We start from the raw sequence: 22,665 nt of genomic DNA, 5'->3' as shown, positions 1-22,665 counted from the left end.
GGCCCGGTACCTCACAACGCGGAAACGCCGCGGGCATGAACATCGCTGCAGGTGCGCTTCACCAGCCCCACATCCAAAGCAGGCGCAGCACAGCGCAGCAGCTTTTAGCAGGTCAAATAGTACAGACGACTGACAGCAGTGGGAAGAATAGCAGTGACGGCATAATACAAGGCAACTGTGTGGCTTTGCTTCGGACTGAGCGACAGCTACAGCAAACCAACCAACCAACCATATAACATCAACTCTGCGACTTCGCAACTCGGATTTGACCGAGAGGCCTTCCACAGATCATCACCCTTTACCTCTCTCTTCACCACATTACCATAAACATACACACACACACGTCTATCTCCTACAAAATGGCTTCGATAGACCAGTCATATACCATGCTCCCCAGGCACTTGAGCCCCCAGCACCACGACGACTACATTCTTTACCCTGAGCCACCACAGGGAGTCTTCAGCACAGCACCCATGGAGATGAGCATCCCTGCCGACGCCTCTTACTTGTTCCCAACCTCCATGGCAATGGATCACCAGCCTGCCCTCTACGACAACAACTTTATGTACCAAGGACGCACATCACCTGGCCTCTACGAGGACGCCGAGTTCCAACTGCCTTCTTCCAACCTTTCTACCGCATCAGCACCATCGGCGGCCTCCTCCAACGTAGGCTCGCCCCAATCACACAACGACCAGCCGGCGCCAATCCTCGACTGGGCGCACCCCGGCATCGCTGTGACCCCGGGCATCGTGCCCCACGACTACTACAACACCGCCGGTACAGAGTACTCGACCTACGCCGGCCCAGGTATGGAAGACTTTGCAACGTTCGAATTTGCAAACACCAAGCCCCCGGGTTTCGTGGGTGAGTTGCCAAACGCTTCTAGAACCACTCTTGCGCCCTCATCTCGCGCGCTTTCTTCTTTTCCTTCTCCTTCACACGAGTCAATTGGCTCTCATTCTTCCAACACCGCTATAGCTTCAGCTGTGCGCGTGCGCGACTCGGGCCCGGTGCTGGATACTCACTCGTCCTCCTCATCCCCTGTCACGCCCGCATCGCGCAAGTCAAGCTTGTCCTTTGTCTCTCCTAGCTCTACTTCCTTCTCTTCTCCTCCGGCGCCCGTCTGGGGCCACTCGCCAAAGACTCCTCGAGTCTCTACTTTCTTTTCTCAGAGCAGCGGCCATTTCGTCGCTCCTCTTGGTTCTTCTTGTTGGTTTTCCTCTGTCGAGCAGCAGCATCATCCTCCTTATCGCACATTGCCCGCTGACCACCTCTCCGCTCCAGACCCTTCTTTGATCCACCCCGACATCAGCCGCCCCATGATGGCCAACTTCCAGAACCCCAACCAGTATCCCACCTCGCCTGCCCTCTCGCCCTCATCACAGTCAATGTCAATGGTTCGTAACGGCAGTCAATCGCCCTTCCTCCACAGCGGTTTCCAACAGCAGCAGCAGCAATTCAGCCCTTACGCTACTCCCGGTGACGCCCGCCGCCCCAGCCTTCACTCATTCCCCTCAACCTACTCTGATGGCAACAACTACAGCGGCGATGAGGGCAAGGAGAAGCAGAGATGCCCCCATCCCGAATGCGGCAAGGTCTTCAAAGACCTCAAGGCCCACATGCTCACTCACCAGACTGAGCGGCCGGAAAAGTGCCCGATTGTGACTTGCGACTACCACGTCAAGGGATTCGCTCGCAAGTACGACAAGAACCGCCACACCCTGACGCACTACAAGGGAACCATGGTGTGCGGTTTCTGCCCCGGCTCCGGTTCAGCGGCTGAGAAGTCGTTCAACCGCGCCGATGTCTTCAAGCGTCACTTGACAGCCGTCCACGGCGTCGAGCAGACACCACCCAACAGTCGCAAGAAGAGCAGCAGCGCCAACAGCGGCAAGAAGCTCGCGGGATACCCTCCCGATGCCACTGGCAAGTGTTCCACTTGCTCGCAGACCTTCTCCAACGCTCAGGACTTTTACGAGCACTTGGACGACTGTGTGCTGCGCATTGTGCAGCAGGAGGATCCTTCTGAGGCCATCAACGCTCAGCGCCTGGCCGAGGTTGAGAACGACAAGGAGGTGCACCAGACATTGGAGAAGAACCATCTGCCCACGCAGACGCAGATGCCCTCGAACGAGGAGGAGGACGACGAGGAGATGATGGAGGACGATGACGAGGAAGACAGCAAGCAGCGCGTCAGCGCGTCGCCCAAGAGGAAGGGCAACCCGGTCAACGGTGTTCAAAAGTCGCGCGGCCTCACGCACTCCCGTGGAGGCGGCCCTATGCCTGTCAAGGCCAAGGGTCGCAAGAACAGACGCGACTACCCTTCTTCCTGGGGCTTCGACAAGGGCCAGATGACGATGAAGAAGCGGGTGATGGCAGTGTTTGATGGTCCTCGGCGACTGGCCAAGGACGACATGATGCTGTCGACGGATCACGAGGTGCGCATCAAGCTCACGGACGGCAACAGCTACGTGACAGACCTGGACGTGCAGACGCTGAAGCGTGCCGAGGGCTTCCTTGGTGCGACGGATGAGGAGAAGGGACCCTGGATCTCTGACGATCCGACTGAGGAGCAGCTGCGGGAGATGCAGGCGATGCTTGAGAGCTGCCAGGCGGCTCAGTAATGGAAGGCGGCGGAGGACAATATCATCGGGATGCTTCATTCGTTTCTTTTTCATTCTTTTTTTTTTTTTTTTTTTTTTGGGCGGGAGCGATTTTGACGAGCGGAAAAAAAATCTCTACACTACATTTTGGTGTTGCATGGTTTGGCGCAGACTTGTACGGGACTACAACGACTGGCTTACGAGGACGGGATGGACATGAGGTTCATGATTGGACGGAATAAGTTCCATGTTGTTTGCCCCTTGAAGAAAAAGGAGCATTTGATTGATACCCTATACTATATGATAGCCTAAGGCTCGATGGTATAAAACAAGAGACACTTGTCAACTCTCACTTTCACTGTCACTATTCCCGCTCTTCTCACTCGCCGTGATGAGTTACAACCGTGATGCCTCGGGTATAGATGGGGAATGATGCGATTTGGATAACGAATCCCGATCTGATTACTCGTCGGAAACAAGGGATGACGGAACAGGAACAGGACTGACGGTTTTGACAGCGCGACAGGGTCAGCGATTGGCAGCAAAGATCGGCAGCAATAGTGTCAAGCAAGGGAGTGTGGACGGGCTGTAGTTGTATGGGATGGATAGTCGTGCCGAAGACTCGCAGCGGTATTACCGGATCGGGGATGGTGATGGGGGGGGGGGGGTTTGTTCTTTGGCCCTAAGATCCCCTATCAAGCGTGTCAGACTGCCAGATTTATCACGAATCACGATGGGGGTGGGTGCCTTGGTTCTTGTGCGACCTCATCAGCTAGTCTAACTAGCTGCTTTTTTTTTCCCCAAGCCCCTAAGATCCTAGAGTGCCAGGCAGCAAGAATAAACGGTTACTGGTGAGTGGTTGGTGGTTCCGAGTTCCGCGCTCTGCCGCGAGCGACGGAGGATGAGCCGATGGAGGATGAGGATACTGGTGGCCGGTGGCCGGTGGTCGGCCTGTTTGGGTAGCCCGTACCCGTACCTGTGGCTGGCCAGAGAAGGGGGGGGGGGCATGCTGACGGGATTCGGGATCGAGGGTGGTGGATGGACGGATGGTTGATGACGATGGGACGAAAATGTAAGGTACGGATTACGTTTGTTCGTGTTTGGGTACCTACGTAAGTAAGCATGATATGCTGTGGTGGGGAGGTATGATGAAGGAGGATGAGGATGACCCGAGGGAGGATCAAAATAGCCATGCATGAGTGGCATGCGCATGTTGTGGCCGCAGTCTACCTACCTATTGTCGGTGTGTGTGTGTGTGTGTGTGTGTGGTTGTACTACTAATTACAAGCATTTTGCACATTGGAGAGAGTAACTTTGGAAAACTCAATGGACGAAAGAGAGTGTGTGTGTATGGTTGGATCTGGGGCAGAGAAGGGATCTGGTTTGCGGATGCGGGTGCGAGTGGACGGCACAGGGCGGCACAGCCACTGCACTGCACTACCTCTATCTTTTTTTTTTTTGGTCTCCTCTGTTAGTGGGAGGTTCCCTGGCGGTAGTGGTGGTGGTGGTCATGACGGAGAGGGAGAGGGAGCCCAGAGGAGGGGTGGAGCGGAAACCTGTTGTCGGGATGCGGGTTCCTGCGAGCCCACTAGCAGTGCTAAGCTTCGGCTACGGGGGGGGGGGGGGGGGGGGGGGGGGTGGGGGGGGGGGGGGGGGGGGGGGGGGGGGGGGGGGGGGGGGGGGGGGGGGGGGGGGGGGGGGGGGGGGGGGGGGGGGGGGGGGGGGGGGGGGGGGGGGGGGGGGGGGGGGGGGGGGGACCACTCCGCAGTCTGCAGCGATTTGTTTGCACAGCCACCTGCGCTTAGGTTCCCTCCACTGATAACCTACGGTCCGCTGGAAGAAAGGACGGAGACGCAGAAAAAGGGACCCCGCTGACGACGATTTTCTCCGGCACTGTGGTCCCTGAAGAGGCCCCCGACGCACCGACCGAGGGACAGCCCAGGCGGGAAAGCTACCACAGTACATGGAGGAAAAAACATCGTGGCCAGTGTGGCTGTGTCGCGGCAGCATCCGCGCCGTGGTAATTGTTTTCCTCTGCCCCGGGGGCCAAGTCCCCGGGGATTCCAGGCTCCAAGCTCCAGGTTCGTACCTTGCAGAGCATCCCAGAGATGAGGTTTGAAGTAAAGTAGCGTACCATGCCACGTACACGCTTACTGCGTAAGGATACCACTATACGGGTACGGAGTAGTAGTGTATAGGTGCACTATTATCACCGACCTGGATGATCCTGATGGTTCTCTCCAGGGAAGCTCCCACTCTCACGATCAACCCTGCCATCCGACTATTAACACATTTACCTTACCTTACAAACTTACATAAGAAACCACCTCATGGGCAGGTTATGTCAACTCCTAATGGGCAGCGGTGCCCCTGTGCCGTGGTGCGCGTCCACGTCCTCTACGCCTCCCCCCGTCCCATCTCTTGCAGTATTTCATGCCGTGGCGTCGTGAGGCTCAACATCTTTTTTTTTTTTTCATCCCACATCACTGATATCAGACGCGGACGCGGACGCGGACGCAGACGCGAGTGCGGTTCCTTGCGGCTCTGATGGCTGTGCGTCCTGTGTAGTGTATGCGTACCCCTTCTTCTTCTTCTTCCTCCTCCTGTCGGTGCCACCGCGAGGACATCTTTTCGGCATTGACAGACGCCACATCTCTTTCGTCCCATCTTTCGAAAATCGACGTGTTCCCTGTTTCATGGCGGTGTCGTTCCCGGTCTTTTTTTGTTTTTTCTGTCGTTGGGGTTGTTCGCTGATTCGGACTCGCTGTGCACGATGCCGCCTGACCAGTGACTGAGGGAAGGTGTACGTTGTTAGGTAGGTGTCCGTAGCGCAACTCGGTGGATGGCGGGGCAATTCGACTACCCCGCCATGCGCCGTTTGACCTCCTCCTGACCTTGCGCGCGCGCACACACCGAAAAAGACGACAATTTTTCCCCGTTTACCCAAGTCTTTTTTTTTTGCATTACGCATACCCTAACGCCACTGCGCTTCGACGACAGCACTCTACTCGCGGCAGGTACCTCGTTGTCAAACTCGTCCTCGTCGTCGTCGTCGTACTCGCTTTCGTTCGCTTCGGTGTCTCGCCGTCCTTGGATCCCCGGCATCTCGACTGCCCACCCTCCTCCTCCTCCTCCTCCTTCGACATCCCGGCCCCCCGGCGCTCTTTCTCCGTTCCTATCCGTCAATAATGGCGCTCACATCCCGCATCTCCCTGACTGGCCCGCCCGCCGAGTCCCCCGAGGACTACCTCATGTCCTCCCTCGGCGTAATCTTCCCCGACGACGTCACAAACCAACACGGCGACGCCGTAAACGGCATCGAATACACCTCCCCGCACCTCCGCCGTCCCCTGACCTTTGAGCTCGCCGAGCCCGACGCCGCCGACGACCGCAAGCTCTTCAGCCACTACCTCTGGAACTCGAGCCTCCAGCTCGGCGAGTTCGTCGAGGCCGGCACCCTGGGTATCGACACCGCCGTGCCCCTCCGTCTCGGGCCCCCACTATCGCACTTTGACGTCCGCGGCAAGACAACCCTCGAGTTGGGCGCCGGCACCGCCCTGCCGAGCATCATGTCCGCCCTCCTCGGCGCGGAACGCACCGTGCTGACGGATTACCCCGCCCCGGCCGTCATGAAGTCCCTCCGCCTCAACGCCACGCGCAACATCGTCCCCGCCGTCTCCCCCACGGGCGCCCTCACGGCCCGCGAGGTCCTGGTCGAGGGACACTCGTGGGGCGAGCTCGACGATCCGTTCTCCATCGCCAACAAGCACGCCTTCGATCGGCTGTTCGTCGCAGACTGCCTCTGGATGCCCTGGCAGCACGCCAACTTGCAAAAGTCCATTGCCTGGTTCATGCGAGAAGGCTCCGAGTCCCGGTGCTGGGTCGTGGCCGGATTTCACACGGGACGGCCCAAGATGCGCGGCTTCTTCGAGGAGGCGGGCCTGGCGGACGCCGGGCTCGAGGTCGAGTCCATTTGGGAGCGGGACTGCGACGGCGAGGAGCGGGAGTGGGCTTGGGACCGCGGTATCGAGGACGTGACGATCCGAAAGAGGTGGTTGACTATTGCGGTGCTTAAACGCAAGGCTGCCGCGTGAGAGGAAAGAAGAACAAAAAGAATAAAATATACATACTATGGTGGCCACAGACAAGCGGTCACGGTCAGTGGACAACAAGAACCACGACATGGGTGGGGTTTTGACTTATAAGGACCATTGGTGCGGACCTTGACACTCCGCTCCGTCTCTCTCGATGCTGAGACATTCAACGACATCATTTCTCGATTCAGCTCTAGGCTCTTGGGCTCTAGGCTCTAGGCCCCATCCGAGGTCCCGCTCCATTCTCCGGGGGAACTTTTGCCTTTTTGCTTTCCCTCGACAGCTCACTTGAGTACTCTCATCTCCCCTGGGAAAGGTGGCGGAAGGGGGTAAAGTTAGCGTCCGGGAGGAAGATGATGGCGATGAATCTGTTTCGCCCGCAATCAGCTGTTTACGTGCCCATGGCATGAACAACAGAGGAGCAGGAGCAGGAGCAGAAAGCAGGGAAACAGGAGGAAGAAGAAGAAGAAGAGGAGTACCTTTGCTATGCCCGGGTACCAGGCCCGGTGCGGCTGAAAACTCAAGCCCTCGAAGCTCAGAGGTGCGCCTACGGCCCCTACGGGTACGGGTTCTCTCCTATTCCAGCTGAGCTGAGCCTGATCTACGACTCTTGATTGGTTCGATCTTAGACATTGTGGCTGGGCCCTAGATCTTTGCTGGGGGGGGAACTTTTGGTTTCGAGGCACGGCGCTTTGGAATCATTGAAACCGTCGTCGTCGTCGCCGTTCTCCTGCTGAGTTTTCCTTCCCTAGACAGCCAGACTTCTGTTGATGGGGTAAACTCCTTCGGGCGTTGGCCGACCTGGCCAGATGCAGTATTTGAGTTTGCTGTCCACAGTCAATGGCCGGGAGAAGGGTTATGAGTGGGAGAATCGTAGGACGAGGACCCGGAGGGGAATCCTGCTAGAACTAGAACCAGAGCTAGGGACGGAGTTTGGTCCGAAAGGGGGGGCCCGGCCTGTCAATAGAACTTGAGCCCCCTTTGAAGCTATCCACGCGCCGGCATCGAATCTACCTACATCAATTATTGAATTCTTGTCCCATCATTTTGTCCTACGGAGCATCCGTACTTCCTCACCTATTCGCAGCATCGTAATCAACTCTTCCACCACAACCAGCTTTCCCTTTCCAAGACCCAGCCCGTCGAAGCGTCCGTCCATTGTGCGTTCTTCTCTCCCGCCCTTCACATCAACCCCCCGTCTTTTACCTAGGTCTAGCTGAGTATGTTTCCGTGTTTTCTCATTCCCAAGGCTTTTTCATATGAGACAAAAACACCCAGGTTTTGATCGGCAATCTTTTATTCGACACCACGTGCAGTCATCGGTTACGATCATCTGTTCATATTGGTTTTTGTCCATGGGAAAGAATGAAAACTCAGCTGGGTGGCTGGATAGAGATACCTCACATGCCTCCGACCAGACGCATTCGCATTCGGATTCGCGAGAGCCACCCCCCAGGAGCTGAGGAGCTGAGTGAGCAGGCTGAGGTAGATACGTAAGTGGCAGGCAGGCAGGCGGGTAGGTACCACTCCAACAGCAACAGCAGCGAAATCTCCCGTCTCTTTGCGTCAATCTTGGCACTTTCCGTAATTCCAACCGGCCGTAAGGAGTGGTAAACGACGGGTGAGATCCTGCTTCCCGTGACCGGATGCAGCGGCTTCGTGATAGGAAAAGGAAACAAGAGCTGCTCTCCGTTTCCTATTCGTCGACACCTCCACTTACTCGAACCTTGTTCCCCCCCGTCTGCGATGGCTGGGGACGCTGAATGGCTTTTCTTGAAATGCACAGGCAGCCAGCGGCTTATTCAGGGAGACTTGATGGTTTGTGAGGCACGTCCCGGTTTACGACAGCAATGGTTGATCGTCAGAGTGTTACAATCCCTAGTGCCTATATTGTCAAGAAATCCAGCAGCTCCTCTCACCTCACCTGCATTGGTACCACGTACCACCGGATATAAGGAACAAAGTCTATGAGGGCATCATCATCATCGTGCTTTCTCCCGCCTTGCTATGTTTGTCCTCTACGGACCAAATCTACTCTACATCAAAACATGACCCTTCCTCCAATCTCCAAGACACCAATCACGGCTACACAGCCGACTAATTAGGCGCCTCAATCGACGGTCCCTTCTCATCCACCTTGAGAATCAAGTCGTGGTTCACTCTCAAATTCTCCGCCGAGCTGAGAGCCTTGGTGACCGTCGTCTCGTGCCTCTCCTGCGTGATACGCCGCAGCGCCGTCATCAAGAACCCAGCCACGACCTCGACGGACCACTGGTCGGGAATCAGCGCCAGCACATCCTCGACGTCGAACCAGCCCCCGAAACGCTCCAGCAGCGCGCCCGTCTGCTCAATCTGGTCGCTGACGTCCTGTATGGCGAGGAACTCGCCGAGGACAGCCCGGAACAGCCGCGCTTGCATGTCGTGCGTCGGCGTGCTCTCCCGCCTGCCGTCCGGGCGCGTGTAGATGCTCGAACCGCCGCGCAGGCAGTACGAGACAGCCGTGTCGTAGTCGCCCAGCTTGTGTACGAGAAGCCGGATGGCATCCTCGTGACGTCTTTCGCGGCCGTCGAGGATGATGGTCTCGGGGACGAGAAGCTCGTCCGGCAGCGAGGATATGCGCTCCCTGATGGCGGCGGCGTCGTACTGGTGTGCACCACCCAGCAACTGCAATAGCCGCAGCCGGCTCTGCCAGACCTCGTCATCTTCGGGAGCGTTATCCGTGAGGAACTGTCGATATGTCGGTTTCGGAGCCTGTAATGCTCTGTATGATGTGTATGTGCCGGCAAACGCGTCTCGGCTCTCTTGCGACGTCTCTAGATCGCTGAGAACAACGTCCAAGTAGTAGGCGATGAGGTCGTTGACATAACCAGTGTGCCCCTTGCCAAAAACAAGATGCTCCAGGTAGTACTTGACTGCGTCGGGAGCCTCTTCACGAAGGATGGCCACAACTTCCGCTGGCTCGAAGCCGGGCGCCTTGCCCTTATCTTCTGCAAAGATTTGTACGCCGAGCTTCGGATTGCGACTCGCGAGCCAGACACCATATTCCCTCACGAGGGCCTGGCTGCTAATCTTCGTGAGATACTCACGGACGCGCTGCTCTCCATCCTGCAGCTCGCCTCCATAGTCGGCCTCACCCTCGACGATACGCCGCCAGGTCGCAAGAACGTCGCCCGCCATCTTGCGGCTTTGGTATAGTCGACTGAGTACGAAGAGGCGGTGGTATGACTCCAAAAGGGAGGCAGCTCGATCGAAGCAATCTACGCCCTTGTCGACAACGTCATATAACTCTGATCGGACCGACGAGCTCTTCCTCGCCAGGCCTGCGGGCGAAGTCTGGTCGAGCTCGAGGAGGACCAGCAACAACGCGGCATCGACAGTCCGGAACACCTCGCTCTCGTCTGCAACGCTGCCGAATCCCTTCTTCTTTCTCCACGCGGCTAGGAACCGCCGCAGAAACTGCACGACTTTGCCGTCGAGGTCCCCTATTGAGTGACTGTCTTTATGAAAATGCTCGCTTTCCAAGTAGTTCTCTGTTGTTCTCTTGACGCCGCCAAAGATCCAGATGCCTCTTCGGCTCTCCACAATCTCATTCCGTAGGCCGGGTATCAAAGACAAAACAACGCGAGGATCCAGACTACTCTCCACCAAAACTTCCTCCAAGGCTTTCAACTCAGCATCTGTGAAAGGCGTCTCTGTCGCATGTAATAAGTTGGTAAGAAGAAGGACACCAGCACGCTGGCGCAGGTAACTGAATGTCACAAACTCCAGCTCTGATTTGGCATCCTGCCCTCTAAACGAGTTGAGTACCGTGAAAATTGCACGTCGGTTGAGTTTGGATGGGTCTGAGGTCCCGTCTTGCTCGCATGCAGCTTCTAGTCGGGCTTCCAGCCGCAGCAACGCCGGGTTCCGAATTGCCCACCAAATATGATCCTTTGCCCATACTGCTATCCTGGAGTTGGCATTTGCCAGTCGCCTTGCAAACTCACTCTCTTCAGCGTTTCTGTTTTCTTCCCACCCTTCGGGTAATGCGTCTTCTTCCTGGGAGTCTACATCACGCTCGAACAGTTCTCGCTCTTTCGTCATCTGCTCTAGAGATGATGCGGTGCGAGAGTCTGCGCTTCTCGGTGAGAATATCGGGTTTTCGGCAAGGCCTCCAGGAAACGGGGAAAACTTCCTCTGACAAAGTCTTTCGACAATCTCTTCGAAATGGGTCTCGTCGGTACCCATTAGCGAGCGAATCCCCAAAGGTGTCGTTTCATCTCCTCCTGATGTTTCCGTCTCCAACCACCATTTAGAAGTTTCTGGGTCCGTCCCGTCCGAATCCCATCTTTGAATCTCCAGTCCGTGACGCAGCCCTGCTTCCGAGTCCTTCGTCATGGATGCAATGACGTATCCCTCCTCATCCTGCTCCAGTGCCATCCTGGACGATGCCTGGTTAGAGGCCCCACCGTCAACCACCACTTCCCGCGGGTATCTGTCAAACTCGACAGTCGGTCTCGTTGGGTCTCCGTCAAGGTTCACAAACATCCCGATGCCCGGGTCCAAGGGTCCAGTGCCAGTGACAAGTAGGAATTCTTCAGCTGTTGGCGAAACAATGTGGGGTTTGAGGAAGACGGGAGCCGACTTTGTTGGAGACGTCTCCGCGCGAGCAGTTGCAGGCGCCGCTGGCAAGGGCTTGTCTGTTAATGGCGGCGGCAAGGGGCCTTCGCCCGAAGGTCTTGGACTGGCAGATGGAGTCGGTGGTGAAGATCCTTGCCGTGCGCTTTCGTCGGCTCCTCGAGGGCTGAGGTCCCTCCGTCCACCGCTGAGCAGACCGCCCAGGCTCGTGCTTCTAGCATGGCCGTGAGGGTCACCAGCGGAGAGGAGCGGTCGGTTATGGGCGGCCGATGCACTTCTCAAGATACCTCCATCTACACTGCCTGCGATATCTTGAGCCTGACCTATTTCACCCGCAGGTTGTGAGTCGTCCAAGGAGGATATGGTCATGAGCGGAATTCTAAGCTGCCTGCCAACATCGAGCAAGGAGTAACTTCGTGAATCAGCAACACACGCAATGGAGTCGCGACGAATCGATATTGTAGTCCCGGGTACGTCAATATTCTAAACAGCCGTTAGTAATTCATTGCTTATAGGACGAGGCATTGCGTACCTTGACTGCTCTTGCAACCTCCCCGATCCTCACAACCTGAATCCTTCGCATCAGCGATAGGAGGATGAATACCCCTGCAGCGGATTCGTCAACATCATCTTGGGGATCGTTCAAGTCCACTCCGCCAACCCAGTTGCAGTTCTTCACCTGCGTGGTTCCGAATACGGGGCTGAATTCAGGCAGAGAGTAGAAGGTGACGGTCTGGTTGCAAAGCACACAAGCCTTTCCGACCTTGGGCAGAAGGAGAATCTGTTGAATGCCTGGGAGGGCGTTGCTGTTCTCGGCAAAGGCCGGCCGCAGACGGGAGGCAAGTATAAAAGATGGTCGTCCGGCCGGGTCGGCGGGGTCGGCTGGGATCTGGACAAAATGAAGCAATTCGGATGCGCTCGTGCCGATGTATAGGTTGTGGTCTGGTGGGAAGATGATCAGCACCGTGATGAGCCATCGGAGAGGTCACATCTACCTACCTAGGTATTCAACACAATTGATCTTGGTCCCCTCGTCAGCGCCATCTGCCGACAACGGCACATCCTCCAACAATGTGCGCAGGATAAAGGGCCCGTCATTGCGGGCGATCGCATTGGAGCTCCCGGACGCAGAGGAGGTCTGGTCGTCTGGATCCTCGGATGCCATGTTAAATCAGTCGTACTATCATGAGTGCCGTAATGCCATTGTCGAGCTCATGCGACGGTCGTCTCGAGGCGTGAAAGGGTCGTTCTGCTGGGAATATGATGCAGCTGGGAAGCTCCGAAGCTGGGCTGGTAATCTGATGACATGGTCCAGAGGTAGTGTAGGTACATCCATCACCTTGGTACCTACAGCTAACCTAACCGTAGGCGGATTACGTAGCCCACCTGTCCTGGATAACCGGGTCGCTGTGCTAAAGGTACTGGCGCAGGCATGTGCCTGGGGCGGCCCCGTAGGGACGGAAACGACGAGCTGTTGCTGCCTCTGAACCCCTGCATGCCGTGCGCAGCCAATCAACTTGCTGCCCGGAAAGGGAACACGTTCCCCGAACCAGCGAGCTCAGTCGAAACACTTTCGATCTGTACCGAACGACAACAGCTACAACGGACACCGGCGGATTGAAACAACTCTTCAACCCCGCCGTCAACCTCGACTTCTTGGAGTTCCATGGTCTCCCGGTGATGAAGTGATCATTATTCAAATTGCGACCGAGAAAACCGACTCAACATGGCAGACGTAGAATCCGTCCTGGCGGCCAATGCCAACGCGCCGCAGCCAGAGGCACCTTCGGACACTCCCAACCTGCCCGAGGGCGGCAACAAATTCCAGCATGCCATCTCGGCCTGGAGAAGTGAGGGAACCCCTTGGCTATAACTTTGAAAACATAGTCTGACCGAGCTAGCTATCGACTACACGAACCTCGTCGCAAACCTCGACAACACTGCCTCCGAGATCGTCACATACCAGCGAGACTCGACCGTCCAGAGAAAGGAACTAGCCCAAAAAACAAAGGACTTCAGGAAGCTCGATGATGCAACGAAGCTGGGCGAGATCAAAGGCCTGTTGAAAGGTATGGCGTCTTCATTGCCGAAGTGTTGCTCTTACTAAACGAAAAGCGTACCAAACCTTCATCGATCTCCTTACGAACCATTCAAAGTCAATCAACTCGGCCTTCCTCCAGACTTACACATCCTTATCCGATGCGCCTGATCCATACCCGCTTCTTGAAGCGTCGGTCGACTCCATGCTCGTGTCTGAAGACACTCTTCCGAAGCTGACTGAGGAAAATCAGCACCTGCAAAAGTCCGTCGCTAAGCTGACGACCCAGCTGGAGGATACCGAGAGCAAGCTGCAGACAGAATCTGCCGCGAAGAGGGAGCTCGAAAACAATCTGGATAGCAAGGTAAAGGAGGTGGAGGCTTCGTGGGTGGCAGTGCTCGACGAAAAGAAGGACAACTGGGCCGCGAAGGAGAAGACGTTGGAAGAAAAGGTTGAGAACCAGGAGCGTCTGCTCACCGAGATCAAGGCGAGCTACGAAGTCAACCAGCGCCTCGGAAAGACAGACGATGGGGATGCGGAAGGCCAGGCAGGCCACGTCACCAGTGCCGAAATCGAGATGCTTCACTCAGACCTTGACCGGACCAGTCAGCGGCTGGCCGAGATCGAGGCCCGGAACGAGCAACTGCGACTGGAACTGGCACAGGCAAAGTCATCCGCCACCACTCAGACGCCCACATCCTTGGAAGACGACCCTGCTTACATGCGCATGCGGTCGGAAAACTCATCACTCATCCGGAAACTCGATGCTAGCAGGGTTGAGAAGGAGGGGCTGAAGCGTGATCTGGATTCCAGGCTGCGCAGCTTGGAGAGAGAGGTTGGCCTGCTAAAGGAAGAAAGGGACAACCTCAAGTCCAAGGTGCAGAAGTGGAGTGACTACGACGATGTGAAGCAGGAGCTTGAGGTACTCAAGAGCATCGAGTTTTCCACAGGCGACGATGATGATTTGAAGGATGTGGTCGAAAGTGCCACAGAGTCCAAGGGCCAAAGTGACACTTTGGAGAAGCTCCTCTTGGCACGGAACAAGAAGCTCGGTGACGAGCTGACGATCCTGCGCGTTTCCCACCAAGACTTACAGACTAAGCTCTCTGACCTCCAGGAAGAAATGTCGCGAACGAATATGGACCTCGAAAAGTCGCAGAAACTAAACGAGCGACTCGAGAACGACCTCGCGACGCTGCAGTCAGAGTCGTCCAACGCGTTCCCTTCCGGCGCGTCGGTGGCAGGAACATTCAACCGCTACGCCCCATCAATTGCACCGGGACGAAGGGGAGGAGGAGGTGGTGGTGGAAGAGTTTCGCCAACATCGTCCATCATCAGCGGAATTGACCCACGTATGGGTGGTGGAGGAGAGCCCATGGGCGGCGGCTCTGGCATTCTGCCAATGATCACAGCCCAACGTGACCGTTTCAAAAAGCGAATTGCCGAACTGGAAAGCGAGTTGTCGGACACGCATCGCACCGTCTCCCAGCTGAGACAAGAAGTATCAGCTCTTCAAAAGGACAATCTCAGTCTTTACGAGAAGACGAGGTACGTCTCGACATACAATCGGGCCGGACCTTCAGCAACGTCGTCTTCAGCGGCATTCTCATCTAACCCGAACCCTTCCACGGTCTCCATTGGAGGCAGCGGCAACCCGGGCATTACAATGGACAGATACAAAAAGGCATACGAATCGAATATTTCGCCATTTGCCGCTTTCCGAGGGCGGGAGTCTGCTAGGGCCTACAAGCGAATGAGCTTCCCCGAACGAGTGGTATACTCAGTGACGCGGATGGTGCTGGCCTCTCGGACTAGTAGAAATCTATTTGCGGCATACTGTGTCGCGTTGCATTTACTCGTCTTCTGCTCGCTATACTGGCTCGGCACGGTGGACGTGGAGCAGCACGCCAGCAACCTTGGCAAGTCGGTAGCAGGAGCCGCCGCCGCGGGCGCCGGGGGCCTCAAGGGAGGGGCCGGAAACGGCCACGGCGACTGGCAAGAGGAGGGGTTCAGTGGGCACTAGACGGTAGTCAGTAAGGTGTCTACTTAAAGTGACGCCGAGAGGGAGGGAAACGTGATGGATGTCGATTAAGCCAGCGACGAACGACTCTATGTGGGCGAAAACTGTATGCATAAAACTTGTTTTCACCGACAACTGTACGATTGGGCGTTAGGACATGTGGTATGAACCGCGGCAGTACTTTATCTTGGCTTAGTGAGGAATCTTGTCAGAACACAGATTCCAGATCACTTTGAATATTAGCTACCGGGGATGAACGGGAACTTTGTTGCATTATCCGAGATCATGTGGTCGAGATCATACCTTACCTTAGATGGCGTCAAGCAGCGTGGGAAAGCGTGGCTCCCCACCGGTCCACCACGATGTTCTATTCTAGGTTTTCCTTCCCGCTTCAACCTAAGGTAGGGTGGAAGGCTTTCTCATATCCCGAGCTGCCACCCAAATGTCCCAAAAGACCAGCAACGATTCCCATTCGACGAGAGATTCCCGTTTGACGCTGGCCCGTCTGCGCGGCCCGGGTGGGGACATGGACTTTGCAACCAATGAGAGGTCGTCGCGACCCTGGTTGGGAGCGCGGCAAAAGAAAGCAAACCTGGCCTTGGGAAATGTACAAGAGCGGGTACATGCAACGTGGGCGCGTCGCCGGGCCAGAGACGGGTACAACTTTTTTTGTTTTTGGCAAGGTGCACGAAGGTGGTACCGTCCCTGGGTAATCTCAGGTGGTTTGGCCTATCAGATGTGAGGGTTGACGCGATCTCTCTTGTTGCTATTTCAGGTTTCTAGCCGCTGTGGTTCGTTATTTCGAAGGACACCCACATGGGTATGCACACAGAGAGAGATACATACTCGGTCAAAGTCCAGATGAGGCAGGCCTCGTCTTTCATCGATACTCACCATTCTGATGCAAATGAACAGACGGATCAAGAAGGACAAAGGCGGACTGAAAGGTGCTATGTAATACCTAGGTAGGGTATACAGCGGCCAGAAGATGACACGTCAAGTCGTCTTCACTAAGGTACCTTTACTCGCATAGATAGTCCTCTTGTCCAAAACGATATCGCCGTAGTATCTCAAATACCTTAGGTAAGTAACCCAATCTCAACTCGAGTCCATAGAAACAGACAGAACTACACGGCCGCGACCTCGAATCCTCGAGTCCTGAGCAGCGAGCAGCACGACACCACCTTCAAAAACGTGGAGCGCGTCGCTACTTGTCACCACACAACGAGGCCGTTTGAAGCGGGCCGGGCGCTTGCACCTCCCCTGACCCCGGCGAAGATCGCCTGGCATCCACACACCCCGCTGGTATTACTTGCATCTCTGCCATTCCACTCATTCGTCCTCGCTCCCATCCTCGTCCCTCATGCCCTCTTCCCGCCCGTCGTACGGTTGCATGGCATGGCGGCTGCCAGTCTTGAACCATGGCAGCCGCTGCGAATACCGAGCCGTTGCCTCGCACACCACGGCGGCAGACTCTTCCCCCCCCCCCCGCCATCTTTTTTTGTAACCCTCCATTGATACCATGCCATTCTGGGCAGGTCAGGAACCTAGGGCCCTAATGAGATGCATTGGTGGCCGTTTCTTTGCCGCCGGGGTGGGAGGAGGTAAGCGATTTGAGGATGTCGTGGTATATTAGAAACGGCTGCCCGCTTGCACAACGGAACTTGTGTAGCCCACCCCTTCCATCTACCACGGTTCATCTCATATATCGAGCGACGAATCTGCTTCGGTTTTTCTTGAGTTTTTTCATTATTTCCTAGTCTCGTATTTCATTGGTTTCGTTTGGGTTTTTACTTGCTTGAAATTCTGGTTCGATATTTCCACTCTTCTGGGGAACGAAGCATAATCACCAACACCAACAACCAACAACCGAACATCATCGAATACCTTGACATCCGCCCTATTCTACTCCACACTATCACCCCCACTCAATTCACGCAATCACATATAACCAATATGCGTTGCTCAACACTGTTGGTGCCGGCTCTGGCATCCCTTGCCCTTGCTGCGCCAACCTACCCCACGCTTAACCTCCAGGCCGCGTTGCCGGGTAGCATCGAGCAAATCTCCGAGTACTTCAACATGCTGGCGACCAAGGTTCAGGCCACCAAGTATCTGTCAACCGCACCGGTCTGCGACCTCTCCACGGCTAAGCTACCTGAAGGTGAGTTGAGAGATCCCGCGGCCTGGTAAGAACCAGAAAGATCTGCATACACTAACACCACATGCCCAGCCGCAACCCAGACTCTCGGCAAGCCTAGAGACGGCCTCACTCTCATGCACATCGCCATCGGCCGTGGCACCCAGAACTACACCTGCGACACCAGCAACTCGACAGCCGTCCCCGTCGCCACCGGCGCCGTCGCGACCCTCTTCAACGCCAGCTGCGTCGGCTCCCTGTACCCGGACCTGCTCGACAAGCTGCCCGTCGTAGCCATGGACTTCAACCTCACCGAGGAGGAGACGAACCGCCGCCTGGGGCCGAGCAACCTCGCCATTTCGGGCCACCACCTCTTCACCGGAAAGGGCGTCCCGCTCTTCATGCTCGAGAACGACGGCGCGTCTGTCGGCGACTCGTACTGCGCCAAAAACGCGTCCATGCCCGCGCCCCTCACGGCTCAGTCCGGCCAGCACGGCGAGGCGGCGGTTCCCTGGCTCCGGCTGCGTACCGTCGAGCCCAGCACCGGAGACGTCCAGGAGGTGTACAGGATACACACCGTCGGCGGCAGCGCGCCGGCTTCGTGCCAGGGCCAGGCTGCTAATATTGAGGTCCAGTACGCTACACAGTATGTCGAAATCATCCCTGGTCGAGATTGTATGGATCAATTTGACTTACAAGAAATTTTAGATATTGGTTCTTTTCTGGGCCCGCCCAATGAGACCGTACCCGCTTGATTAGCACCAGTTCTACGACAGAGAAACAATTGTTCTGATTCGAAAGGCGTTGGGGGTGTTTTTTGGGTTCCGCAGAAATATGTCATAGTTTGTTCTTATTCGATATACCATCATGTATTCCCACGGCAATTATATGGGTCATCATCCTATTGATGAACTGTTGTGCTGTGGCTGGGAATTAGGTCGGCCAGTAGACTGAAGCCGCTAGATAACACTCGTAATGGAATGGTCGTCTGTTGAGTCTTGTGGAGCCCATCGAGTGGTTTGTGTTAATGCAGGAGTGAGTGTTTGTTCTGATGTTCACAGGCAGGGAGACCAACAGGGTGAAGATGTTCGAATCCGTAAACGGCGTGAACTCAACAAGCCTCCCTTTCGTCATACTTTGTCAATTTAGAGGCCAAACTCATGAGAAGTGCCTGCCGCATTCGTAGGATAAGCAAACTGCAATGTAACGAATCAGTCAAGGCCCCCAAGGGAATGAAAACAATCGATCAATGAGGTGGATGAGATAAGTAGAAGGAAGAATCAGTGTCACTCGGAGCAAGTCTAGACTCAGCCTCAGGTAGACCCTGACTGGGTCCACCACCTCGGTAGCCCCGCCCCGGTCCTTGCCAGAAGCACCCCGCCAAAAGCACAGCGGATCGCGACTGCCAAACAATCCCATGTTGAACACCTGAAAGGGCTGAGGTAAGGTACTCGCTGATCCCTAGGAAAGCGTCCCACCTTAGGGCCACATGCTGATCCGAACAGCCAATGATTTAGCTTCTTTTGTCTGAGGTGACGCTAAAAAGTGGTCTCACAAACCTCCGACCTGGGCACCTGCCACCAGTGACTTCACTTTTCTCGGCTCCTGCTGGCTGCGCTTTGCAAAGAACTTTCGTGGACTGTCACCTCTCCACTGTGATTTTTTTGTCCAATTCATTGCTTCAACATCCCGCTTCAACCAAATATCTCTTTGAGCCGATTGCTCACATTATTTGTTGCGCATCGTCAATAGCCAGGTACGCAAACAGCAAATGAATCTTTCATCATAATGCATTATTGCTAACTTCCTAGCCAAGACGATTGTGAACCTTTTGACAATTGCTCGATCGCCCGCAACTCGTTCTTTGATCGATTTTTGCATCCGACCAAGCGCTCCTGCAGCCACGAAGCACAATTATCTAGCGAACCACTCATTGGTATTAATAGCCAATATTCCCTCGACTTTGGGATAGGCCACTGTCAAGCATAATATTCTTACAGTCTCCCCTTCCCATTGTCCGAATCGTCCGACCCGACAGCCCACTGCCGAGCGACCGATGAATACCGAGCTCCTCCGACTCCCTCACTAAGCCTCGACAACCGACCCCGAGTCCAGCCAGCCAAGCTCACCCATGCTTGGTTAATTCATGGTCGAAATGAACAGAAGGGCACCTGCTTCTTCGGAAATGCCCCGCAAACGCCGGCGGATACGAGGACAGAGTGCCATGGCTTCAGACCCTCCCCAGCTCACCTGGCCCATTGGCCGGGTCCCAGTTGAGATCTTTGACGAAATCACCACCTACCTTTCGCGACCGGATGTTAAGAACCTCCGCTTGGTCAACCACGAGTTTGACAAGATGATTTCATCAAAGTACTTCCGCAACGTTGTGGTTCCTTTCCGATCCGAGATGTACAAGGCGAGAAAGCAGAAGTACCTGGACGATGGAGGTCAAGGCCAGCCTCAACTTGGAAAGGACACCCTCTTCTCCAGTGGCATGCGCATTTTCCAGTCTTTCGGCGAACATATTCTTCGATTTGCCTTGTCGCTTGAGCTGGATGAGGAGAGCCTCGCCTACCCTCCCATCAAGCCGACCCAGCAAGCCGTTACCTCGTACTGGGGTATCTACCGCTGGCCTCATGAGTCGTATAACCGATATGCGGAGCTTGAGGGGCTTGAGCAGACTGCCGATGAGACAGCGTCCATGACAGAGGCCTTGAAGTGCCTGGTTCAGGTTCAGGAGCTTGGGCTGTGTTGCGATGCCGGGCTGGGCTACCTTCTCGGACCCGACCAACAGTTGGAGAGCCCTCCTCTGCCTCACCCGGTCTTTGGCCTTCGCAATCTGCGATACCGAAACCTGCAGCGACGCCTAGCGCGAGCCGACTCGGACTCTATGAACGCCCGAAAGCTCGCCTTCGAGAGTCCTCGAGATTTCAAGTACACGGTGCTGGAGGCCATGGTCACGAATGCCGGGTACACGCAGGCGCAGGCTAAGGACGCGATTGCTATACTCTTGCACACCGAGAACGTGTCACTCACTAACATTGACTTTGACGAACGTACCGCCGCTGCTGCTGCCGCCGCTGCCCATGCGGCCGCCCAAGCAGCCCAGACCACCGCAGATGCTCGCGCCAACGTAGCTGCTCACGCCAACCAGCACAACCTTGCCAACATTGCCCAACTCATCGCCCAGGGTCAACCTGCTCCGTTCTTCAATGCGGCTGATTTCGATCCTCCCGACCATGATGATGAGATTGCCGAGGCAAACGCTGAGGCGAGAGCGGCGGCCACTGTGCTTAATGAGCTCACGGCCGGCCATCCACTGCAGCCCAGGAATCTGACTAGAGCTCAGAAGGAGATGCTGCTGGAGCTGGAATGGGCCCACAGGGCTCTCATTCAATCTTATGTCCTCGCCCTCATCGACAACGCCCGAATGAATAGCTTTAATGCTTTGACGACCCTCACGATCGCCAAGATTCCAAGTAGCCACGTCTACATGTTCCAGAGGTCGGATTTCTGGCAGAGTCTGCTCAACCTAACCAACGTTGCCCTTGCTGTTGTAGCCGATTGGCGCCAGGTTTCTAAAGTCGCCCCTGGTTGCGTCGAGGACGACTTCGTCTCGCCTGTCAAGGCGGTGACCAAAGTCCACCGTTTGATTCAAGACCACATCGCAGCACAGTTCAACATCAAATTCCTCCATTTTGAGTGGATTTGCGGTGGCGAGTTCGCACCCGGCATCACCCAGCGGAATCAATACGTGCTTCCCGCTCCGTTCTGCGACCCGATGCAGATGGTTCATCCTGAAGGTGCCAAGTCGCCAGACGCCTTGCTCACTCTACCGCACATCAGACACCTGTCGCTCAAGAACTGCTACTCGGCGCCTCACGTCTTTCTACAGGTTCTACGAACAATGGGATCGCAGTCTCTGGAGAAGTTGGAACTCGAAAGTGTCTCTCTCACGGGCGCGCCTACGAGAAATCCTGGTGCCGAGAATGCCTTTGGACCTGCACTCGTTATTGGCCCGGCACATGGTCCAGGCATTGTACTTCACGGACATGGCCAGGCTCAAGGTGCGCAAGCCGCGGGTCAGAATCAGGCGCCTCCGTTGCCGCCGGCACCTCTTCAACCGCAAGCCAACCCGGGCTTCGGGGGTGCGCCAGGGGTTCCGGCCGGAGTGGTGATCCCTCAGGGCCCGCTGCATGCTCCTGGCATCTTGCCGGCGCATCTGGCTGGCATGATGATGCAGCAACCTCTTCCGCAAATCGCCAATGTGGCGAACAACGCGGTGCCGCCTCCGCCTCCACCTGATCCAATGGCCGGCTGGGGTAGGATGCGACTAAGACAGCCTCGACTGCTGTCTTGGGCTGGCATCATTGAACGTCTCGCACCGACTCCACCGATTCAAGAGATCATGGTCGGCCAAGGTTTCCAGGATGACGAAGAGGATTGGGTGGACGATTTTGTACGGAAAGATGACGGATTCTCGCTCTTGCCGCGGCCGCACAGTCTCGTCAGGGAGAAGGAGCTGCTCAGTATCCACCACATCTCGCTCAAGTCCTGCGGCTACGTGGTCCTGGACATCCCGATGGTTGACAATCATAGCATCATGCCAACCACCTCCCCGTGGCAAGAGCCTGCGGAAGTGACTGCGCGTCGGCGGGAGCTCATGCCCTTCATGCAGTCTTGCGGCGACAGGCTAGCGGCTAAGATCACCAATTACATCAGCAACCAGGAGCACTTCAACCTCTCGACCGCCTTTGGTATGGACACGGAGTGGACCGGTGTGTACGACGAGGAGGTTATTGAAGCTGCAAAGAGGGATGGCATCGTTCACCCTGGAAGAGGACGAATCACGGGCATGATTACCAAGATGGCTGAGCAGGTTTGAGCTGCACCGCTTGATTACGATGAAAACTGTATAATGATTGGGATTTGGGTGGGCTGCGGGAGTCTTTTGATTTTTCGGCGTTTTTGGCAAAAGATACCACGGGCTCAAAATTGGGACGGAAAGGCGGGCGGGATAATGACTGGATGAGGGACCCATAACTCCGTAGTCACCTTACCTTATAGTAGGAAGACATCAAAAGTTGATAACACAATCATCGTCAACATTACCTGTAAGCCGGGCTGAAATGCGTCTCTTACGTTGCATT

General features: G+C 55.8%; 7 protein-coding genes across 7 annotated transcripts; 5 read left to right on the top strand and 2 right to left on the bottom strand.

Moving 5' to 3' along the window:
* Nucleotides 1–359: 359 nt before the first annotated feature.
* Nucleotides 360–2,627, top strand: CABS01_01404 (uncharacterized protein; the record flags this gene model as incomplete). The annotated part of the gene is made up of 1 exon (XM_060534784.1): nt 360–2,627. The coding sequence occupies one exon, from the start codon at nt 360–362 to the stop codon at nt 2,625–2,627; it is 2,268 nt and encodes a 755-aa protein (XP_060397973.1).
* Nucleotides 2,628–5,098: 2,471 nt separating this feature from the next.
* CABS01_01403 (uncharacterized protein) lies at nt 5,099–5,711 on the bottom strand (the record flags this gene model as incomplete). Its single annotated transcript, XM_060534783.1, has 2 exons — nt 5,099–5,295; nt 5,615–5,711. The coding sequence occupies 2 exons, from the start codon at nt 5,709–5,711 to the stop codon at nt 5,099–5,101; spliced, it is 294 nt and encodes a 97-aa protein (XP_060397972.1).
* Nucleotides 5,712–5,794: 83 nt separating this feature from the next.
* Nucleotides 5,795–6,700, top strand: CABS01_01402 (nicotinamide N-methyltransferase; the record flags this gene model as incomplete). The annotated part of the gene is made up of 1 exon (XM_060534782.1): nt 5,795–6,700. The coding sequence occupies one exon, from the start codon at nt 5,795–5,797 to the stop codon at nt 6,698–6,700; it is 906 nt and encodes a 301-aa protein (XP_060397971.1).
* Nucleotides 6,701–8,797: 2,097 nt separating this feature from the next.
* CABS01_01401 (uncharacterized protein) lies at nt 8,798–12,482 on the bottom strand (the record flags this gene model as incomplete). The annotated part of the gene is made up of 3 exons (XM_060534781.1): nt 8,798–11,800; nt 11,850–12,259; nt 12,317–12,482. 3 exons carry the CDS (start codon nt 12,480–12,482, stop codon nt 8,798–8,800), a joined length of 3,579 nt encoding a protein of 1,192 aa, XP_060397970.1.
* Nucleotides 12,483–13,043: 561 nt separating this feature from the next.
* CABS01_01400 (uncharacterized protein) lies at nt 13,044–15,378 on the top strand (the record flags this gene model as incomplete). The annotated part of the gene is made up of 3 exons (XM_060534780.1): nt 13,044–13,167; nt 13,219–13,386; nt 13,433–15,378. The coding sequence occupies 3 exons, from the start codon at nt 13,044–13,046 to the stop codon at nt 15,376–15,378; spliced, it is 2,238 nt and encodes a 745-aa protein (XP_060397969.1).
* Nucleotides 15,379–17,331: 1,953 nt separating this feature from the next.
* On the top strand, nt 17,332–18,254 carry CABS01_01399 (malate dehydrogenase; the record flags this gene model as incomplete). Its single annotated transcript, XM_060534779.1, has 3 exons — nt 17,332–17,539; nt 17,609–18,161; nt 18,224–18,254. 3 exons carry the CDS (start codon nt 17,332–17,334, stop codon nt 18,252–18,254), a joined length of 792 nt encoding a protein of 263 aa, XP_060397968.1.
* Nucleotides 18,255–19,700: 1,446 nt separating this feature from the next.
* Nucleotides 19,701–22,400, top strand: CABS01_01398 (F-box domain-containing protein; the record flags this gene model as incomplete). The annotated part of the gene is made up of 1 exon (XM_060534778.1): nt 19,701–22,400. The coding sequence occupies one exon, from the start codon at nt 19,701–19,703 to the stop codon at nt 22,398–22,400; it is 2,700 nt and encodes an 899-aa protein (XP_060397967.1).
* Nucleotides 22,401–22,665: the final 265 nt, after the last annotated feature.

Source organism: Colletotrichum abscissum (assembly GCF_030869225.1).
Source record: "Colletotrichum abscissum strain IMI 504890 chromosome Unknown Scaffold_3.1, whole genome shotgun sequence".
Classification (NCBI taxonomy): Eukaryota; Fungi; Ascomycota; class Sordariomycetes; order Glomerellales; family Glomerellaceae; genus Colletotrichum; species Colletotrichum abscissum.
This window is presented reverse-complemented; position numbering and strand designations above follow the sequence as displayed.